General features: G+C 38.6%; 1 protein-coding gene across 10 annotated transcripts in view; it reads right to left on the bottom strand.

Moving 5' to 3' along the window:
• The window catches only part of arvcfb (ARVCF delta catenin family member b), a gene marked incomplete at its 5' end in the record, with an annotated part of 157,619 nt that overhangs the window by 26,603 nt on the left and 114,242 nt on the right, over positions 1-16,774 (bottom strand). For all 10 annotated transcript variants that reach the window (XM_079486516.1, XM_079486520.1, XM_079486522.1 and 7 more), the window contains 4 exons: positions 799-970; positions 1,772-1,889; positions 6,635-6,818; positions 11,383-11,885. In XM_079486516.1, coding sequence (XP_079342642.1) covers positions 799-970; positions 1,772-1,889; positions 6,635-6,818; positions 11,383-11,885 — 977 coding nt within the window. The remainder of the gene's footprint in view (positions 1-798; positions 971-1,771; positions 1,890-6,634; positions 6,819-11,382; positions 11,886-16,774) is intronic.

The following is a 16,774-nucleotide window of genomic DNA, read 5'->3' as shown; positions in this document are numbered from 1 at the left end:
TTTTGCGAGCGAAACTAATTTATGCCATAACTTGGATATGGTTAGAAAATGGGTCTGACTTAACAGCTTTTCTCAAAACATCCCCTAATGCCTTTCAGTGGTGTTTTCGGGTGCAAATATAGACCCTTTACATCTTCAAAGTATGTCTCAAGGGCCACTGACAGATAAACAAACCTCATTAAAAATGTCCATGAGGCACAGCACGGTACCAGTGTTGTCATCTTTCCGGTTTACATGTAGCCTATTCCTGGTCATTTGCCTCTTTGGGCTGTTTAATGAGTGACTCTAAAGGTCTGTTCAAGAGGAATCGGCTTGCTAATTCAAGTCATTAATATACTCAAGAGGTTTCGCGTCTGTCAATGTGAGAAGACAATATCTGGACAACTGATTAAGTCATTTGAAACATGAAACCAGTCGCCATGTAAAGAAATGGTACTCGGACAACCCCTTGATGTCTCTGTCATAATGCAGAATGCTGAATCAATACAATGTAGTGCCACCAACACCGCATCCATTTAAAGATAAATATTGATTCAACATTGATATCCCAGACACACACCACAGCTTTGAGTCATGAGCCACATAAGAGCAGAGGGCTAACAAATAAAGACTCCAGCACTATTTAGTTTCCGATTATCGGCCTGCTGTGTTTTTTATGATGCTGGTTAAATGGCCTCACTGAACATGCAGCATCATGCTGTTGATTATCATGCCTCTGTGATGTACAAGCTCAATATTGTTTTAGCAGTAAAAGCACATAGATGAGATGATGAACCGGATGAGGAATTCAATACTGACCTTTGGCCTTTTTTCCTCCGAAGCAGCCAGCGTCATCTTTCTTCTTTCTCTGAGTGCCCGCAGAGCCGGGACCCTGAAGAGCCGAGGGGTCCTGAAACTTCTCAGCTCCTGGAACCTCCTTGTGCACGTGGTAGGACAGGTTTCTCATGATGCAAACACAATTCTCCACAGACTGAGAAGAAAGATAGAAAGATAGAAAGAAAGAAAGAAAGAAAGAAAGAAAGAAAGAAAGAAAGAAAGAAAGAAAGAAAGAAAGAAAGAAAGAAAGAAAGAAAGAAAGAAAGAAAGAAAGAAAGAAAGAAAGAAAGAAAGAAAGAAAGAAAGAAAGAAAGAAAGAAAGAAAGAAAGAAAGAAAGAAAGAAAGAAAGAAAGAAAGAAAGAAAGAAAGAAAGAAAGAAAGAAAAAGGACGGTTAAATATTGTTCTCTCGTGGTCACGCAATAAAACAATTTGGACTCAAATTAATAATTGATGTCTATTCATTTATTTAATTTTGCCTTGGCTGTTTAATGAGTATAATATTGTACAGTCAGCCAATCATTACTGTAAAATGAAACCCAGAGTGATACAAGCCCCTCAGGGTGACAAAAGACCCCTCCGCTTCATCCCAGGGTGCAGATCATGTGACAGGATTTGTTTTATTGATTGGCTGCATTGGGTTTCCATGTCTTATGGGGACTTTTAGATGTAATGATTATTATACTGTAAAAACTGTATATTCTCTCCCCTAAACCTAAACCTCACACAAACCTGTCCAATAAACAAAATTGAGATGGATTAAGATGTTTTTCTCATCGCGCAAAAAGTCCACACAAGGTAAAAAAATTATTGGTATTACTCATTTTGTGGGGGCATTTGGTACCCACACTATAGGGTTCACGAGGACCAGACACACAGCACATTATATTGCAGGTTTATGATTGTTCAATGCATATGGAAACATGCACGAGCTGCTCTCTGCAGTAGACACTCACCTTATTGTCCATGTCTTTCTTCCCCACAGCAGACTGCAGTGCATGCAGCAGGGCATCCACCAGCCCCTCACACTCTCTCAAGCGTCTGCGTGCCTCTGCACCATCTGAACTCACATTCCTGCACAACACACAGCAACAGTTTTACACACAAACACACTTACAGTATTGCACAGTAATGGTGCAATTCTTCCTAGTTTATGGTCTTTTGAGAATATTTAATACACAAAGGCAATCATTGCCCAGCAAGGAACTCATTTTAAAAAACAGGTTAAAGGTTTCACGGTCATCCAATCCAATTAAACTCGCATTCAGACCCCATTCAGCCAAGGTACTTTTGGCTACCCATCATTAATGATCCCAGGCCGGCTCTTATCATTTTAATTTATTACCGTAAACAATATCGGCCAGCGGCCCGCTATTACACCCATGGAGGGCAGATCACAACAGAAAGTTACAAGGTTACTGTTATATAAGAGAAATTACAAGAATGTCACTTGTGTCCACAGTCTCAGCAGACACCAGGAGCCATCTGGATTCCTCATCTTTTTTTCCTGCCAGCTGCTCGGCTGTAGTTCTTTATAACCACATTGTGGGGTTGAAATCCTACCAAATAAAAACTCGCTCCACAGACATCGCTATCACAAGACAACTGAAGAAAGCGTATATTAATCTCACACCCTGCCAAATAAATGGGTCCCCCTCCAGCTCCAAATATTTAAACCCATTTGCAGCAAAGCGCCCATATGGAATAACGTTTTCCAGCTGTTGTGGCTTTGGTCCAAATATGAGTGATGGATTGCGGTTTTACAGATAGCTGTCTTTTTCATCCCTATGGCTTGAAGTTGGCACAATACAATTATTGGCCTCCAGCTACTTTTACGCAATCCATATTTTAATGTACAACCTCTGATTATTAATTAAAACAGGGGTGCACCATACAGGGTATAATGGCATTAATTGGCATACCTGTAGTATTTTTATAATTTAAATGGAAATTATCTTCTTCCCACAATAATAGGTCAGTACGTACAAACCACAAACGCTGAAGCTTTACATTTTAATGTGAACATGCAGACAAGATGTTAAATCGATATGCTCATCTTTGCTCTGTTAAGCCTCAAACCCAGAACATCAAAACATCTCCAGGTCAAATAAAGTGCTCGGGATAGGACTTAATCAGAAATTACAATTGTGCACATTTGTCACAATAATGGAAGCAATAAACAAATGAGGCCAGGCAGGAAACTCTTCATCGCAAACAAGACTGTGCCTGCAAGCAGCTTACTAGGCAACAGATGTCACTGGATACGGTTTCCATGGATACAGCCCGAGCTGAGGCTTAAACGATAGGATGAGGACGGAGCGGCAATGCGTACAACCGCATGTCTGAGATGATGTGTGCTGGTAGCCTGCTGAGAGCTGGGCATCATGTGGAAACAGATTCTTGTTTCAGCGCCTCGTAGACTACGGCCAATACAGTGCACAGCAAGCTTGGCTGTAATATGGCACCAGTCTTTATACCCACTGAAGCACTGGCGAACATGATAGTATTGACTAACCTGCTACAGGGCAAGAGACGGGCTGAGGATTATGAACTAAAGAGAGGTGGGGAGGCAGAGTGAGAGTGAGAGAGTTAAAGAGACGTAGATTGGAAAAAGAAAATAAAGCAAGATGAAACTCGGTCAAGGTAACCTTCAGGACTTATTTACTGCTCTTCCTCGCAGAAAAGAAGAGAAAGTAATAAAAAGACTAGCAAAATCTATCACTGAACAAAAGTAAATATTTGTTTTCATTCAACAAATTAAGTTAAAACAAGTCATTCATTATTCGCCAATTTAATAAAAACACTGCTTTAGCTTTAAGTAGCTATTTAAAGAGATAATTCACCTACAAATAAAAATTCTGTCATCATTTACTCACCCTCTTGTCATTTTAAACCTGAATGCCTTTCCTCTGCAGAACACAAAACAACATACTTTGAAGAATGCCGTTCACTGGCCCTCATTCGCTTGCATTGGTTCTGTGTCCACATAGGGGTGAATGGGGGCCAGTGCTGTTTGGTTACCAACTGTCTTCAAAATACCTACTTTTGTCTTCTGCGGAACAAAGATAGTCGTGAAGGTTTGAAATGACAAGAAGGTGAGTAAATGATGACATCCCTTGAAAATTGCCTCGAAGTAAACAGGAAACAGGGAATGAAGACCAAAAAATGAAGTTTTCTTGTATTCCTCATTATTGTGATTTAATTATCATTAGTGACATCAAAGAACATGATCGGTTTATTTGACTTTATTTACCTAAAATACATCGAAAGATGAGCATTTACACACACAGATGCATTTATCGTAAATATGAGATCATATTACTCAGATAGCCGTCAAGATGGTCCATCTATACCATCGGTACGAAAACAAAATTGCTGTATCAAATAGAGATTCTTAGGCACCCTCTGCTCCACAATACAGGGAGGGAACACATAGATCGATACAGAAAGAGAAGAGCAGAGCAAATATAGACTAGTGAGCAGATGTTGGACTTGGCCCAGCAGGTTGCAGCACAAGCGGCAGCAGGAGATTAGAGGCCTGGCTGCTGTAGAGGAAACAGAGGGAGGAAAACACAGCCATGTCCCGCTGCAGCTTCTGAGCTCAGCTTCACACAGAACAGTTCAAATTAAAAACTGGCCATGGGAGAGGAGAGCGAGGAATTAAAGATCAAAAAGGGAACTAGATATTCGCTCTGTGTGACATACCACACACCATTTCTGACAACTTTAGAAGCATCCAAACCCTGTGTCTGGAGCCCTGCTGAAACTAAACAAAGCTGATAGACTGAACTGAATGGACGATGTTAGATAATGTCAGATTCCCTTAAAACAGCTCTGTGTCATATAAATATATTTGGAAAGAAAACAAAAGCAGTATTAAAGTGATTCTAGATCACTGCAGGTACTGGGATGGTGTTGACTTATGACTGGGTCATTATAACAGAATGAGTTGAAGGTCTATGAGTTTAAAGGAGGAACATTTTCATTAAACATCATAATTTTAAAGGAACAGTTCACCCAAAAATGAAAATTCTGTCTTCATTTACTCATCCTCGAGAATTTCTTTCCGATGAACACAGAGAAAGATATTTACATTTGGAAGTATGGTTGTTACCAAAACACTATAAGACCATATAACCATTGACAACCACAGCAGCAAACAAGTATTTTTAAATGTTGTTGTTTTGTTGAATGATGTAAGATAACAAACTGTTCTGGGGCAAATTTGGCTACTATTGTAATTTTCATAATATGGCCGTCAACAGTGCCCAAGACCTGTTTGGTTACAAGCATTCAAACCAATATCTTTCTACAGATTTGGAACAACTTGAGGGTGAGTAAATGAAGACATCATTGTCATTTTTGGGTGAACTGTTCCTTTAAAGGCAGGTACATGTATCATTATCTGAAGACCTGCAGTTCCTTCTGTTAGACAATGGAATGATATGGGGACTTTGGAGCTGTGATATGTCCCATATGCATATCTGACTTCGTTCTATATGCATAAAATGTATGTTCAATGCCTAGCAAAGTGATGGACAGTCATTCAAATGAGCCACTGACACTGACCGCAAGTCATGTTAACTGTGAAACTGGTGCAACTCAAATGATTGATCCAGGAAAATATTTAATGCTATTAAAGAAAGAACCACACCCCATTTATTATTGCTAAGACAGACAAAGAGTACAAACAACAGCAGACTCCACATGAACAGCTATTTTCTCTTGCCTTTTAGCACCAGTAGTGAGTGCAAGAACAAAACTGAACCCAGTTATTATGGCAGAATGCAGAGTAACCATGGCAATATAAAGCCTTTTAGTGACGGGATATCTTATTCAAAAGCTACTAGAATGACCCTCAGATGACAGGACTATTGCCTGCAAAGAAGCTTGTCATACAATTGCAAATATGTTTATATACAGAACAGACAGACAGCATTGAATTTAAACTGTAGTCGCAATGTGGGGGTGGAAAAAATACACTGGCTTTATATATTTTTCAAAGATGTTGTCACACATCTATAAAAAAATATTGCCAAACAGCGCATTTCAATTTACAGATCCAGTCTAGCACTATGATATAAATATATTAAATATCATATAACTACATAGAAACCGTTAGATTTTGATTGCTGTCCCCACACATGAAAACCGAGATCTCAAAGATAAACAATTGTATAGCTATTGAATCATCTCTAGCCCACAGTGCACAGCCATATTGAGTAACTGAAACATTGCCGTGTCCCAAACAACATACAAATAAGTTAAGACACCAGCAGATATGCTCCTTACAAGAGTATCAAACACAGTTCCAATGTATGCAAATTAATTCCTTCTTTGGTTCATTTGCAACCTTTTAGTAATCAAATTAGAATAGACTACATGCGTAAAAGCTTTTTGCTGTAATCAAATAAGACTTTTATAAGAGGGTTCAATAATATCCCTTTAGCCATTATGAAATGATATTATGTTGGAAGGTAATTTGGTATTACCAATAAACTTGTTATTATGATAGCTGATTATATTTAGCTTGTGTATTCTGTGTACTACAGGTATGACAATTAATGCCATTACAGGCTTAAGTGACAACATTTCCCATCATGCTTTGTGGCAGCATGAGAATAATAAAATAAGTTGATGAAACATTATACCCATATAATTTGCTCTTCATTTTGTTGATAAAAATTGTTTTGTGCATGCTGAGATATAAAAGAGAATATATAAAAAATGCCCAATTCGTAAGTAGAAACTTCCCAGGAGAATGTGAAGGCAGAGCAAGGTCAAGCAATTAATCTCCAGCAAAAGTATGATCGTATTACCTTAGACATCCCGAGGTGTTCTTAAAGACAGTGGTCCACTCTGCATCGCGTGGCTTCGAATCCTCATTGGGTTCATGTTCCCAGCCCGAATGAGGGATGATAACCTCATTAGTCATCGTCTGAAGCCCATGGTTAATAATCACCATCTTCAGAGGCTCAAAGGACGACAGGTTCCACAGCGTCCCTAACAGGTGAAGTGAGAGAAAAAATAGAAAGAAACAGCAGGAGGAAAAAGGGAAAAACAACAGAAAAAAGAAAACAGGAAGTCAGTGTCACATCGCTAAAAAGACACCAGCTACAAACAGAAAAAGTCCCAGTGAAAGTGGCACCGGCGTTAGATCAGTTGTCACACGGCGTGCATTACAAAAGCATCGATTTTGAGCATTCCCACAGGAACCTCCGTTACAGACTAGGACATGGATTGAAAAGAAAAGAAACGAAAGGAAAAGTAAAGTTTGTGAAACATTACTGGGAGCCAACAATACATGTCAAAGCCAGGCTGTTAGTTTCAAGGCAATAAAACGGAATACCTTTTCTATAAACCAGCAGACATATATACGCCTACACTGTTAATACTGGCCTTTGTTTTATTAACTTGGCAAGCCCCGCACAGCTACTGCAACCTTTGGAAATGCAGAGTGGATAAATAAACTGCCTCCTCTTGGGTTTGCGAAAAACAAAGTCTTAAGACCACAGTACATTATTGCTAAAAACAGAAACGGTAAGCGTGTACACGGTCGACTACAAACTCGCACAAATGTTCAAACGGATACAACTCAGAATCTGTCTATTTTCCCAGTTCTTCATACACATCATCACATCACATTCTTCTCATTCATCTATTATTATTTCTGCTGAGAGGAACTACACCAGATGACAAGAAGTCTGAAGCACATTGCAGGTCTCTTTAATGTGGTTTACAGTTTTCTAGCCCCCCAAAATAAACCTATTCAGCCCCTGATAATACCCACATCTGTATTTCCATCTGCGAGCAGACTCCATCAACATCACCTCTTAGTCTCTGTCTGGCCATTAGATCATTGTTAAAGCCTGGATAACAGACGCAGGACACATGGCTGGAGAACATCGATATGGTAAAGTGGAACATTAAGGAGAATGGTTCATTACCGACCAGCTCATTAGCTCAAACATGCTTTATTGTGTTATAGTCAGAGGAGAGGTAAAGTTCTTCTAAAAATAAACATTCTGTCATCATCCTTATGCCTTCAAAACCTGTTTATGACTCTTTCATTTGTGAAACACAAAATAAGATATTTTATATGGTGTCTGTGTAAACATCAGTGGGGTTCAGTGTTTTTTGGTTGCCAATGTTCTTCAAAATATCTTCTTTTGTGTTCTGCTGAAGAAAGAAAGTCATACCAGTTTGCAATGACATGAGGGTGAGTTTTGTGGTCATTTCAGTCCAGTGTTCCATTCCCAACTAAATCAAATCTAAGGAGTGACAAAGTCATTCAACAGCAATGTGGAAGACTTGACAGCATGACAAGACACATGAAAACTGATAAAAATCAAGTTTCAAACGTTTCTTAAATACATTTACAAATTGTACGGTTGTATTGTAGTGAATATGAACTTGTACTTAGCTTAGAATAACTGAAAATTATTTTCAGTATACCCTTTTTGTGTCTTAAAGAATGGAGATTTAAAAGCATGTCAAAATTCCTACAATCTATTGGCTTTCTCCTCTACGTTTTACTAGTTCCTGGATACCCCACAAATCTAATACAAAAGCAGCCAATGAGATCAACATGAGGCCGGCAGAACCCTGTCAGAGGTGCAGCCTGATTGAGTTTAGTCCTTCCTGCTTGTCATTGGAGCCTTCCAGCTAATTCAATTTCCTGGGAGCAGCAGAAATGCTGGTCTAACAGGACATTCACTTAGGCCTGCTATTACAGTCTTGCCCTGCCCCCTGCCATTCATCATACACTGATTGGACAGGAAAAACAGAGGGAGAAGAACAGGAAGGAAGGGTAAATGAGGTAATACGCTCAGAAATGCCAACGTATTCTGGACTTCTGAAGTCCTCGATCACCTGAAAGGTCATGTGTAAGCTATGCTTACTTCTAGATATTTGAAGTGAGATGCCTGGATGAGGGATCATTCTGAAATGGTTCGTGTTTTGTTTGTTTCATGGTTCAGATTTTATATTGAAATGTGCCCAAAATCATTCAAATCTAGCAAAATATATGATTTTCTTCTAAAGATTTGATTGTTTTCTGTGTGCAGCTCTATAGCATTTTTTACTTTGTGTCATTTTGTGTATGGTTTTTAAGGAAGATGGCATGTCATACAACCTAATTTTGCAGCTGTTTACCCCGATATACTGTAGGGTCATATGTCCAATGTCAACAACAAATGCTATGAAATATTTTCTCCCTTTTAAAAGACAATAAGCCTATTTATTTTGCTATGATAAATATGCATGATTAAACTGCTAAAATGGATGTTATTGTTTGCATTACTTTCGTTTTTGCGACTGTCTATGACCCCTGCGGAATAAACATGCAACCCAGTTCTGGACCAAGGTGGCATCTTGAAAAATGATTTACATGACTCCATCTGGTTACAGAAGCCATGATTTTTCAGAGAGAGAGAGGGAGAGACAGAGAGAGAGACAGAGAGAAAGAGAGACAAATGTTGCAAATACTGAGGCACAAAGGCAAGGACAGAACAGGAGGCTGACGTTCACATCTTCATACACATTGCTGTAGCTGGACTTTGTATCAGTCCTGAGCACTTTCATTTAAAAACATCAAAATGAACTACTAAATATTCAGAGTACATGTAGAACATTTGACAGGGGATCAATTTTAAAAAAAATAATTGGCCTGCAGACGATTAATCGCGATTAATCACATTTGTGTTTAGATAAGATAATATGTATGTATGTGTATGTTAATGTGTTTATAAATACAAAATGAATATGCACAGTACACAGACATATACTATGTAAACACAAACTTTTATTACAGATGTGATTAGTCGCAATTAATCATTTGACAGCCCTAAAAATAACACTAAAAAGATATATTGTTAATGAAAATGATAATGTATAAATGTATCAAGGTGGAATAGTGGTGCGGTTGCCAGGTATCAACCACGGAGTACCTTCAAGAGCATGTGATGAACCGAGAACTGTTTTTAAAATCCTAGATTTATTCCATATTGAACAAAAACATTCCAAGTTTTCCATGCTGCTGAAATACGAGAGAGCACTGTGAAGGCCATGTTTTCATAGGGGCCTTACATATGAACCATATGGCCATTCCTGGACTTGGTTTGGAGCTGACAGTCGTTATTCCCTTCTTGTTGTAGAAGGAGAGCTATTTTTATCCGAGACTGAAAGCAACATTGTGCTGCGGTGCAGTTATACATCACTAAGCTGTCTGGCACTCCAGATTTACTCCGGTATTTTACACACACCAGTAACTTTTTTCTGTGGCCTGTGAAAAAATCTGTAGAACCATCAATCAATGTCATTAGCAGAAAGACTTTCTCATTCGGTATATTCATTCATCAATCCTATTAAAATATCCAAACAGACACCGAATTGACAAACCAGTGGGATGCTGTCGATTATGAAAGAGAACTATTCTGTTTCTCATCCCTAAATTGGCAAAAACAAACAAAAACAATTGAACGTTTGTGGACCAGGCCCTCCAGGGAGATTAAAACCAGAAACCTGCTGCTAGTATTCTTTTGTGCAATAGTGTGTAAATTGAGCTGTAAAGTAATCTAAATTATATTTTTAGCAGTGGGACTAAAACTCTAGATGGATAAACCTTTGGCTATGCAATACAGACGTAGATTCTGTGGGTGGAGTTTATGTAAACAGAAATTTGCTGATAGTTACATCACGCTCCTTTCTGGTATCCTTGCACCTTTGTGTAAAAAGTGTTTACCGTCATAACATGGTCTCGACAAGAGAACATAACTCTAGGCTCATGTTTGCATAGTCTGAAGGCTATACTTTTAAAATAAGGTTATTTTAATATTTATCCGAGCGCAATGCCTTGAGCTATAAACTTTTATTATGAGTGCATTACAATAAAAAAGATTTTGATGGATTTCTATAGAACAATTGCTCTGTTCCAGTAACACAACAGGACTTTTTAGGCAAAGACTGAACCTCTTGTGTGTTCGTACTATTCTAATAAACCTGTTAGATCATAAAGATCAGGAGAGTCCCAGGAGAAGATTCATACTTTTCACAAGTCAAGATCCAGGCCAGTCTCGATAAAACACTTACCTAGAATCAGTGGAATTTGTATTTATATATATTTTTTGTAGGTGTATGTATAGTATCTTTATATGAAAACATATATTAAAGCAATAGTTCACTAAACAATGGGCCCCCACTGACTTCCATTGTAAGGACACAAAACCACTGATTTCTCAAAATATCTTCTTTCGTGTTCCACAGAAGTGTCATATACAAGTTTTGAACAACTTGAGGGTGAATACTGATGACAGAATTTCCCCTCCAAGTATGGAAAAATTTTCGAGTTGTGCCATTATCACTATGGATATTGACGGCTCCCCCATGCGTGCACGAAACATTGTTTTGGTTACGTTATTGATTCTGACACTTAAATCATAGAAATGTCACATTCCATGAGATCTAAATCTATACATATTATTTTTTTACAGAGTTCATAATGATGGTCACGGTAGTAAATTCCAGTATGCATTTTCACAGATGGAAAATATTGTATATCCAGTCATACCTGTGATGAGTTCACGAACTTCCATGTCATTGGTTTTCCTCATCAGGCGAACGAGAGCAGGAATCCCATCACAGTTCTTAATGGCCACTTTGTTGTCATGGTCTTTACCGAAGGAGATATTCCTCAGGGCTCCGCAGGCCTTGCGATGGACCTCAGATTTAGGATGATCCAACAAGCCCGCCAGCACGGGGATCCCTTTGAGCTGCCTGACCTCCTTCTTTATCTTGTCGTTCTCGTAGCAGAGGTGCTGCAGGTAGGCGGCTGCATTGGACTTGACCGGATCGATAGGATGACCCAACATAGCGATGACCTCAGGCAGGTCGGGGTCCCTCCAGCGGGGGTCCTTGCGGATGCTGTCAATTGAGGGGGATCGGCGGCCGCCCATGCGATCGAGACTGGCCAAGCTGCCTCTTTCAGGTAGGGCGAGAGGTGCAGGGTACATGCCGTGGATGTAGGGGTGCCTTTCATCGATTAATTCGGCCTCTATGGGGTCCTCGTATCCTCTGTAAGAAATGCGGAGAAAGAGATTTTAGCCAGACACTTAATCAGTCATCTGCAGGGATTAACACATGCAGGAGAGAACGCGGTAAAGGTTAAATGCAAGCGCAAGTGCTTCAGGGTTCAATGAAAAGAACGGTTCTGAAGACCTGCAGTAATGAACTGAAATTAAAAGGAAAATAAGATGAGAGCCAATAAAGAAGACACTAAGAATGAAGTTCCAGACAATGATCAGTGACTTAAATGTCTGTCTTGTTCCTGAAGCTGTATCATGACCTTTTATGATACTTTAATGGTGCTTTTGAGGCCAAGCTAGAAAGCTTCAGTCTTTATTCATTTCAACCGACTGGAAAAAAGCAACCACAAAAAAAGTAAATGAGGACAAGATTTGTTCTTGGGGTGAAATGTTCCTTTAACCTCACTGTTAAAAATCCACAGAAAACCAACCGACGACAATAAGAGAAAATGCCATTTTATTTATTAATTGTCTCCAAGGCACAATCTCTGTTTCTCTTTTATTAATGATGGAGAGGGATACGACATGGTGGGAAAACAGAGAGCCTGCAGGGCCCAGAGCAAATATAGAACAGACTGCAAACACAGAGAGGGAGAGACAGATGGATAAAGTACGGTGGATGGCTTTCCCACTATGAATAATCCAAATACAGGACAACATTGTACAGAAGCCTTTCCTCTAGGAGAATCACTCACAACTCATATCCCGACATGGGTTCCACAAAGGATTCCTTCTGTGTTCTGTATTTTTGGTGAACTATATTTCCCACAAAATCATCTCAATGACCACCCACTCTTAACAAAACTGTTGTACAGCATGTGGTATGACTTTCCGTGCATGTCATGTTTTCTTTATGGTGCCTCTGTGCTGCCCTAGAAATTATTTGTATGCATTTTACATTACATTTAGTCATTTAGCAGACGCTTTTATCCAAAGCTACTTACAAAGAGTTTAAGCGATATGTCATACAAAGAGCAATAGTACAATAGGTGCTAATACAACGTTACTAGTTTCAACAAAAGCTAGACCACTACCTGTTGAGAGAAGAGGGTTAGTGTACTTTTTTTTTAAATACTCAGTTGTCTGTCAATTATTCGCTGAAGAGGTGTGTTTTAAGTAGTTTTTTGAAGGTTGTGAGAGATGTGGTTGACCGGACCGCATTGGGAAGATTTTTCCACCAGGAAGGAGTTGTGAATGAGCGGGAAAGGGATTTAGTGCCCTTATGAGAAGGCATTACAAGGCGCCGCTCGTTTTCTGAACGCAGGGTTCTTGATGAGGAAAGGCTTCTGTATGTGTTGCCACCAATCCAGAGTCAAGAGGAAAATGTAGAAAACAAATAAACAAACCTTCTCTATAATTTAGCAGGAAGAACATTTTCAATTTCCATGCAACCAAATTAAGAATTCTACCCAAAATAGTTCCAAAAACAAAATGTCAAGAATAATTTATGCTTTTTAATTATGACGTAATAACGTAATTATTGTAATCCTTATTTTTAAGAGTTCAAGAATGCTTTTGTCTTGGCCTACAAAACCACCACTGGTTAGCTAATACAGACTTATGTACCTGTCAGATACCTGTGCTCTGCAAACTAACAACTTCTTGTAGTTTCATCCCAAAAAGGAAAAATACAAAATAAAAATAAAAAAATAAAAATTATTTTCTTTTCTACTCATTCTAACCTTAAAAAATCCTTAACTTTGTATACTGTGATGGGCTATGTAAATGCAGTTTTTACTGCATTTATGTTTTTTGTTGTCCTTATGTTGTTCCAATTGCTTCTATTGTTTACCTCAATTGTAAGTCGCTTTGGATAAAAGAGTCAGCTAAATGACTTCATTCATATACTGTAGGTTCGTGGTGATCTTTGACAGGCTGTTCTGTGACACTATGTTCAAAAAGCAGGAGACACTTACGAGTCCAGAAATATCTCGCTCCAAGAGTTCTTTACTTTTACAGTGCAGAAGTTGAAAATATAGTGTCGGAAACTGCGCCATATGCATAAGGGAGTTTACATAGGAGTCTCAGCATGCTTCATTATTAGTGTGACCACAGCAGAAATGTACCTATGGTGTTACTTTTGCAATGGCAAAGTATCGGGTCACACAAGCAGTTTCTGCCAATCTCATATTAATCTTGAGTGCCTATACAGTAGTAGTGCATACGTTGTATCTTCGAGAGTATTTAGTTTGATCAAATTTATAAAAGAGAGATAAAGCTGTAGGACTAGTGGGGAGTGGGACTAGTGGGGAGAAGGAACTACAGCAAGAGCAAGCATCACATCATCACATTAATCTCTTTGTGTTTTGTACATTATGCCCGTAATATAACATGCAGATTGCCTTGACTTTATGTCCGTCATCTTTTAGCACTGGGACCGTGCCATCTATCAGTTTCAAACGATCTCCGAATCCAGCATTATATCCACCGTTTATTTAACATCCATCACTGAAATGCCGTGAACAAACAGACACACCTAAACTTCACTCACTATCGCAAGAGTAACGAGCTGCAGCGCAGCCCATCTTGACCGATAACCTTGATGGTAAATGGATCCTTGATGTTGGGCGGGCTCTCTCGCCTTGCTTTTGGCAAATAAAAGGACACAGGGATCCAGAATTAGAAAAAAACATTCATGCATTAAGTACAGAAATATTACGTTAAATGTCCATTTGGTTTTTAACAAGTTGACCATGTGAAGCGTGTTAAGCACGTTCAACAGTGTAAAGAAGTCAGAATGCATGACATAGCTCTACTTTAACTGAACACATCTCAGTTTTTTTTTTATTTTTTTAAATAACACATGTGTTAAATAGTATAACACAAATAATGCATTATCAACACATCCCTTTTAAGAGTTGAGAGAGAGTGGGAGGGGGGCAATACACCACTAAAAATACATCCTTTTTTAATTTATAATTTTTGTCTTTTCAATTAAATCAATATGCATTTACTTAATATCCCAAAATGACCTAAGGATTAAGCAAGGTTTTAAAAAATATATATTGAAATGAATTGTGTCAACGCTTAGCCGAAAAAATAAATTTTCTCACATCATTGGCAGATATTTATTCTTATTTTAAGCATAAAAAATATTATTTATTTTTCTTAAAAAATTTAATAAGAACACATGACTACATCATGACGCTTTCCTGTGGCTTAGTTATTAGAGCGTGGCGCTAGCAACGCCAAGGTCATGGGTTTATACTCATATACAATGTATGGTATAAAGCAATGTAAGTTGCTTTGGATAAAAGCGTCTGCCAAATGCATAAATGTAATTACTAAATGTATTTTTTCCTCATTTTGCTTCTCAAGTAGAGTAATTGTATCATATGAATCTTACTGCAATCTTACTGGAAACCAAGAAGAATATACACAAGTAGTATGTACGCTGTAAGAGTATTCTAGAGTTTAGATGCTAAATTCAAAGATCTGCCCCCCAAATCTGTGCGAGAAAATGTGAACTGCCAAGGGTTTTAGTGTGCGGAAAAAACACACACATAATGTACACACACACAAAATGTGACATCCGATTTTGAGAATTGAATTAGACTTTTTTTATCAGATTACCAAGAGAGATCTGAGCCAGTTACACAATTTTGATGTGCGACTTGACAAAACGGGCCACAGTTGAGAACGTTGGCAGTGCGGGGATGCACTGTTAATGAGAGTTTTATGTTAATTACACGCTGCAACTTTGGAGGTGATTTGAGAGCACATTACAGAGCGAGGACATCGCAGCAAGCTGTTACTTGGCAGCCCGCGCATGGTTTCAACACACAGCGAAGTGACAGCGCATACATCTGACATTGTAAAAGCACTGAGGTTTGATGACACGGCAATGAAATGGGACGTTAACTGCATGATTGTACAAGAAGAACATAATCCAATTGATCTCAGAGGACACAGAAAGAGTCAGAGAGAATGGATGAATGAAAACACAGGTGGAAAACATGTAAGATGACATTTTAAAGACCTAGAGACAAACGGATCTACATACAGGTATTATTTAACAATTATGGTGGGGCTTCATTATTTTTATAATTAGAGTCAGTAGAGACATTTAAGTACACGTAATAAAACCTAAATGACTGGAAATTAGCTGGCCATATAGGAACTTTCATCAGGGCCACTGAACTATCTGGCTTTAAAAGCATTTTGACAGAGAAGTCATTTTAGTTCTCTACAATAAACTATTACTCCGCTCAAGCAGATGGACAGCTTTAGCTCCTCATAGATCGCAGCTAAAACATCCAACCCCGTCACCATTTATAACCATCCCTATTTATTTTATTATTGTAACACGCAAACGGATTTCATTCAAATGAAGTGACTGGTTTCGGTTTCTGACCACATAGTAAATCTGAAAGAGTTTTATTGCTCTAGAAAGGCCATTCAGTTAGCAGCCATCCACGTACAAGAGTATGTCAGTGTTAAAATAATGAAATAATCATAAGCTGTAATGTCTGAATGATGACCAGTGCCAGATCTTTTGGCAAGCTGCAACCTGGGAAGTAAAACCTGCTTGAATATTCCTGGCAGAAAGGCTAGATTACTTCTACTTGAGTTAAACAGATTTGAATTTTTCCCACAACGTCTCATTTTGACACAATTAACCTAAAATAATTAAGCATACAGGCTCAGCCAATGTTTGATGTGGGTATGACCAAGCACAGTGACATTAAGAAAGTGACTTACTGAGTTTCCTTTATGCTGTGTCTTAGGCAAGGATTCACCTCATGTAATGTCATCATCAAAAAACCTTACTAAAACCTTTAACAGCTTGAAACTATAAAAAAGCCAAGTTTGACAGGAAACGAGACGTTTCTTTGACCAAAATTGTTCAACAGTATATCGTGGAAGGTGGCACAATAC

This window comes from Barbatula barbatula, assembly GCF_947034865.1.
Source record: "Barbatula barbatula genome assembly, chromosome: 2".
Lineage (NCBI taxonomy): Eukaryota > Metazoa > Chordata > Actinopteri > Cypriniformes > Nemacheilidae > Barbatula > Barbatula barbatula.
Note: the sequence above shows the minus strand (reverse complement) of the source record. Positions and strands in the feature narration are given on the sequence as shown.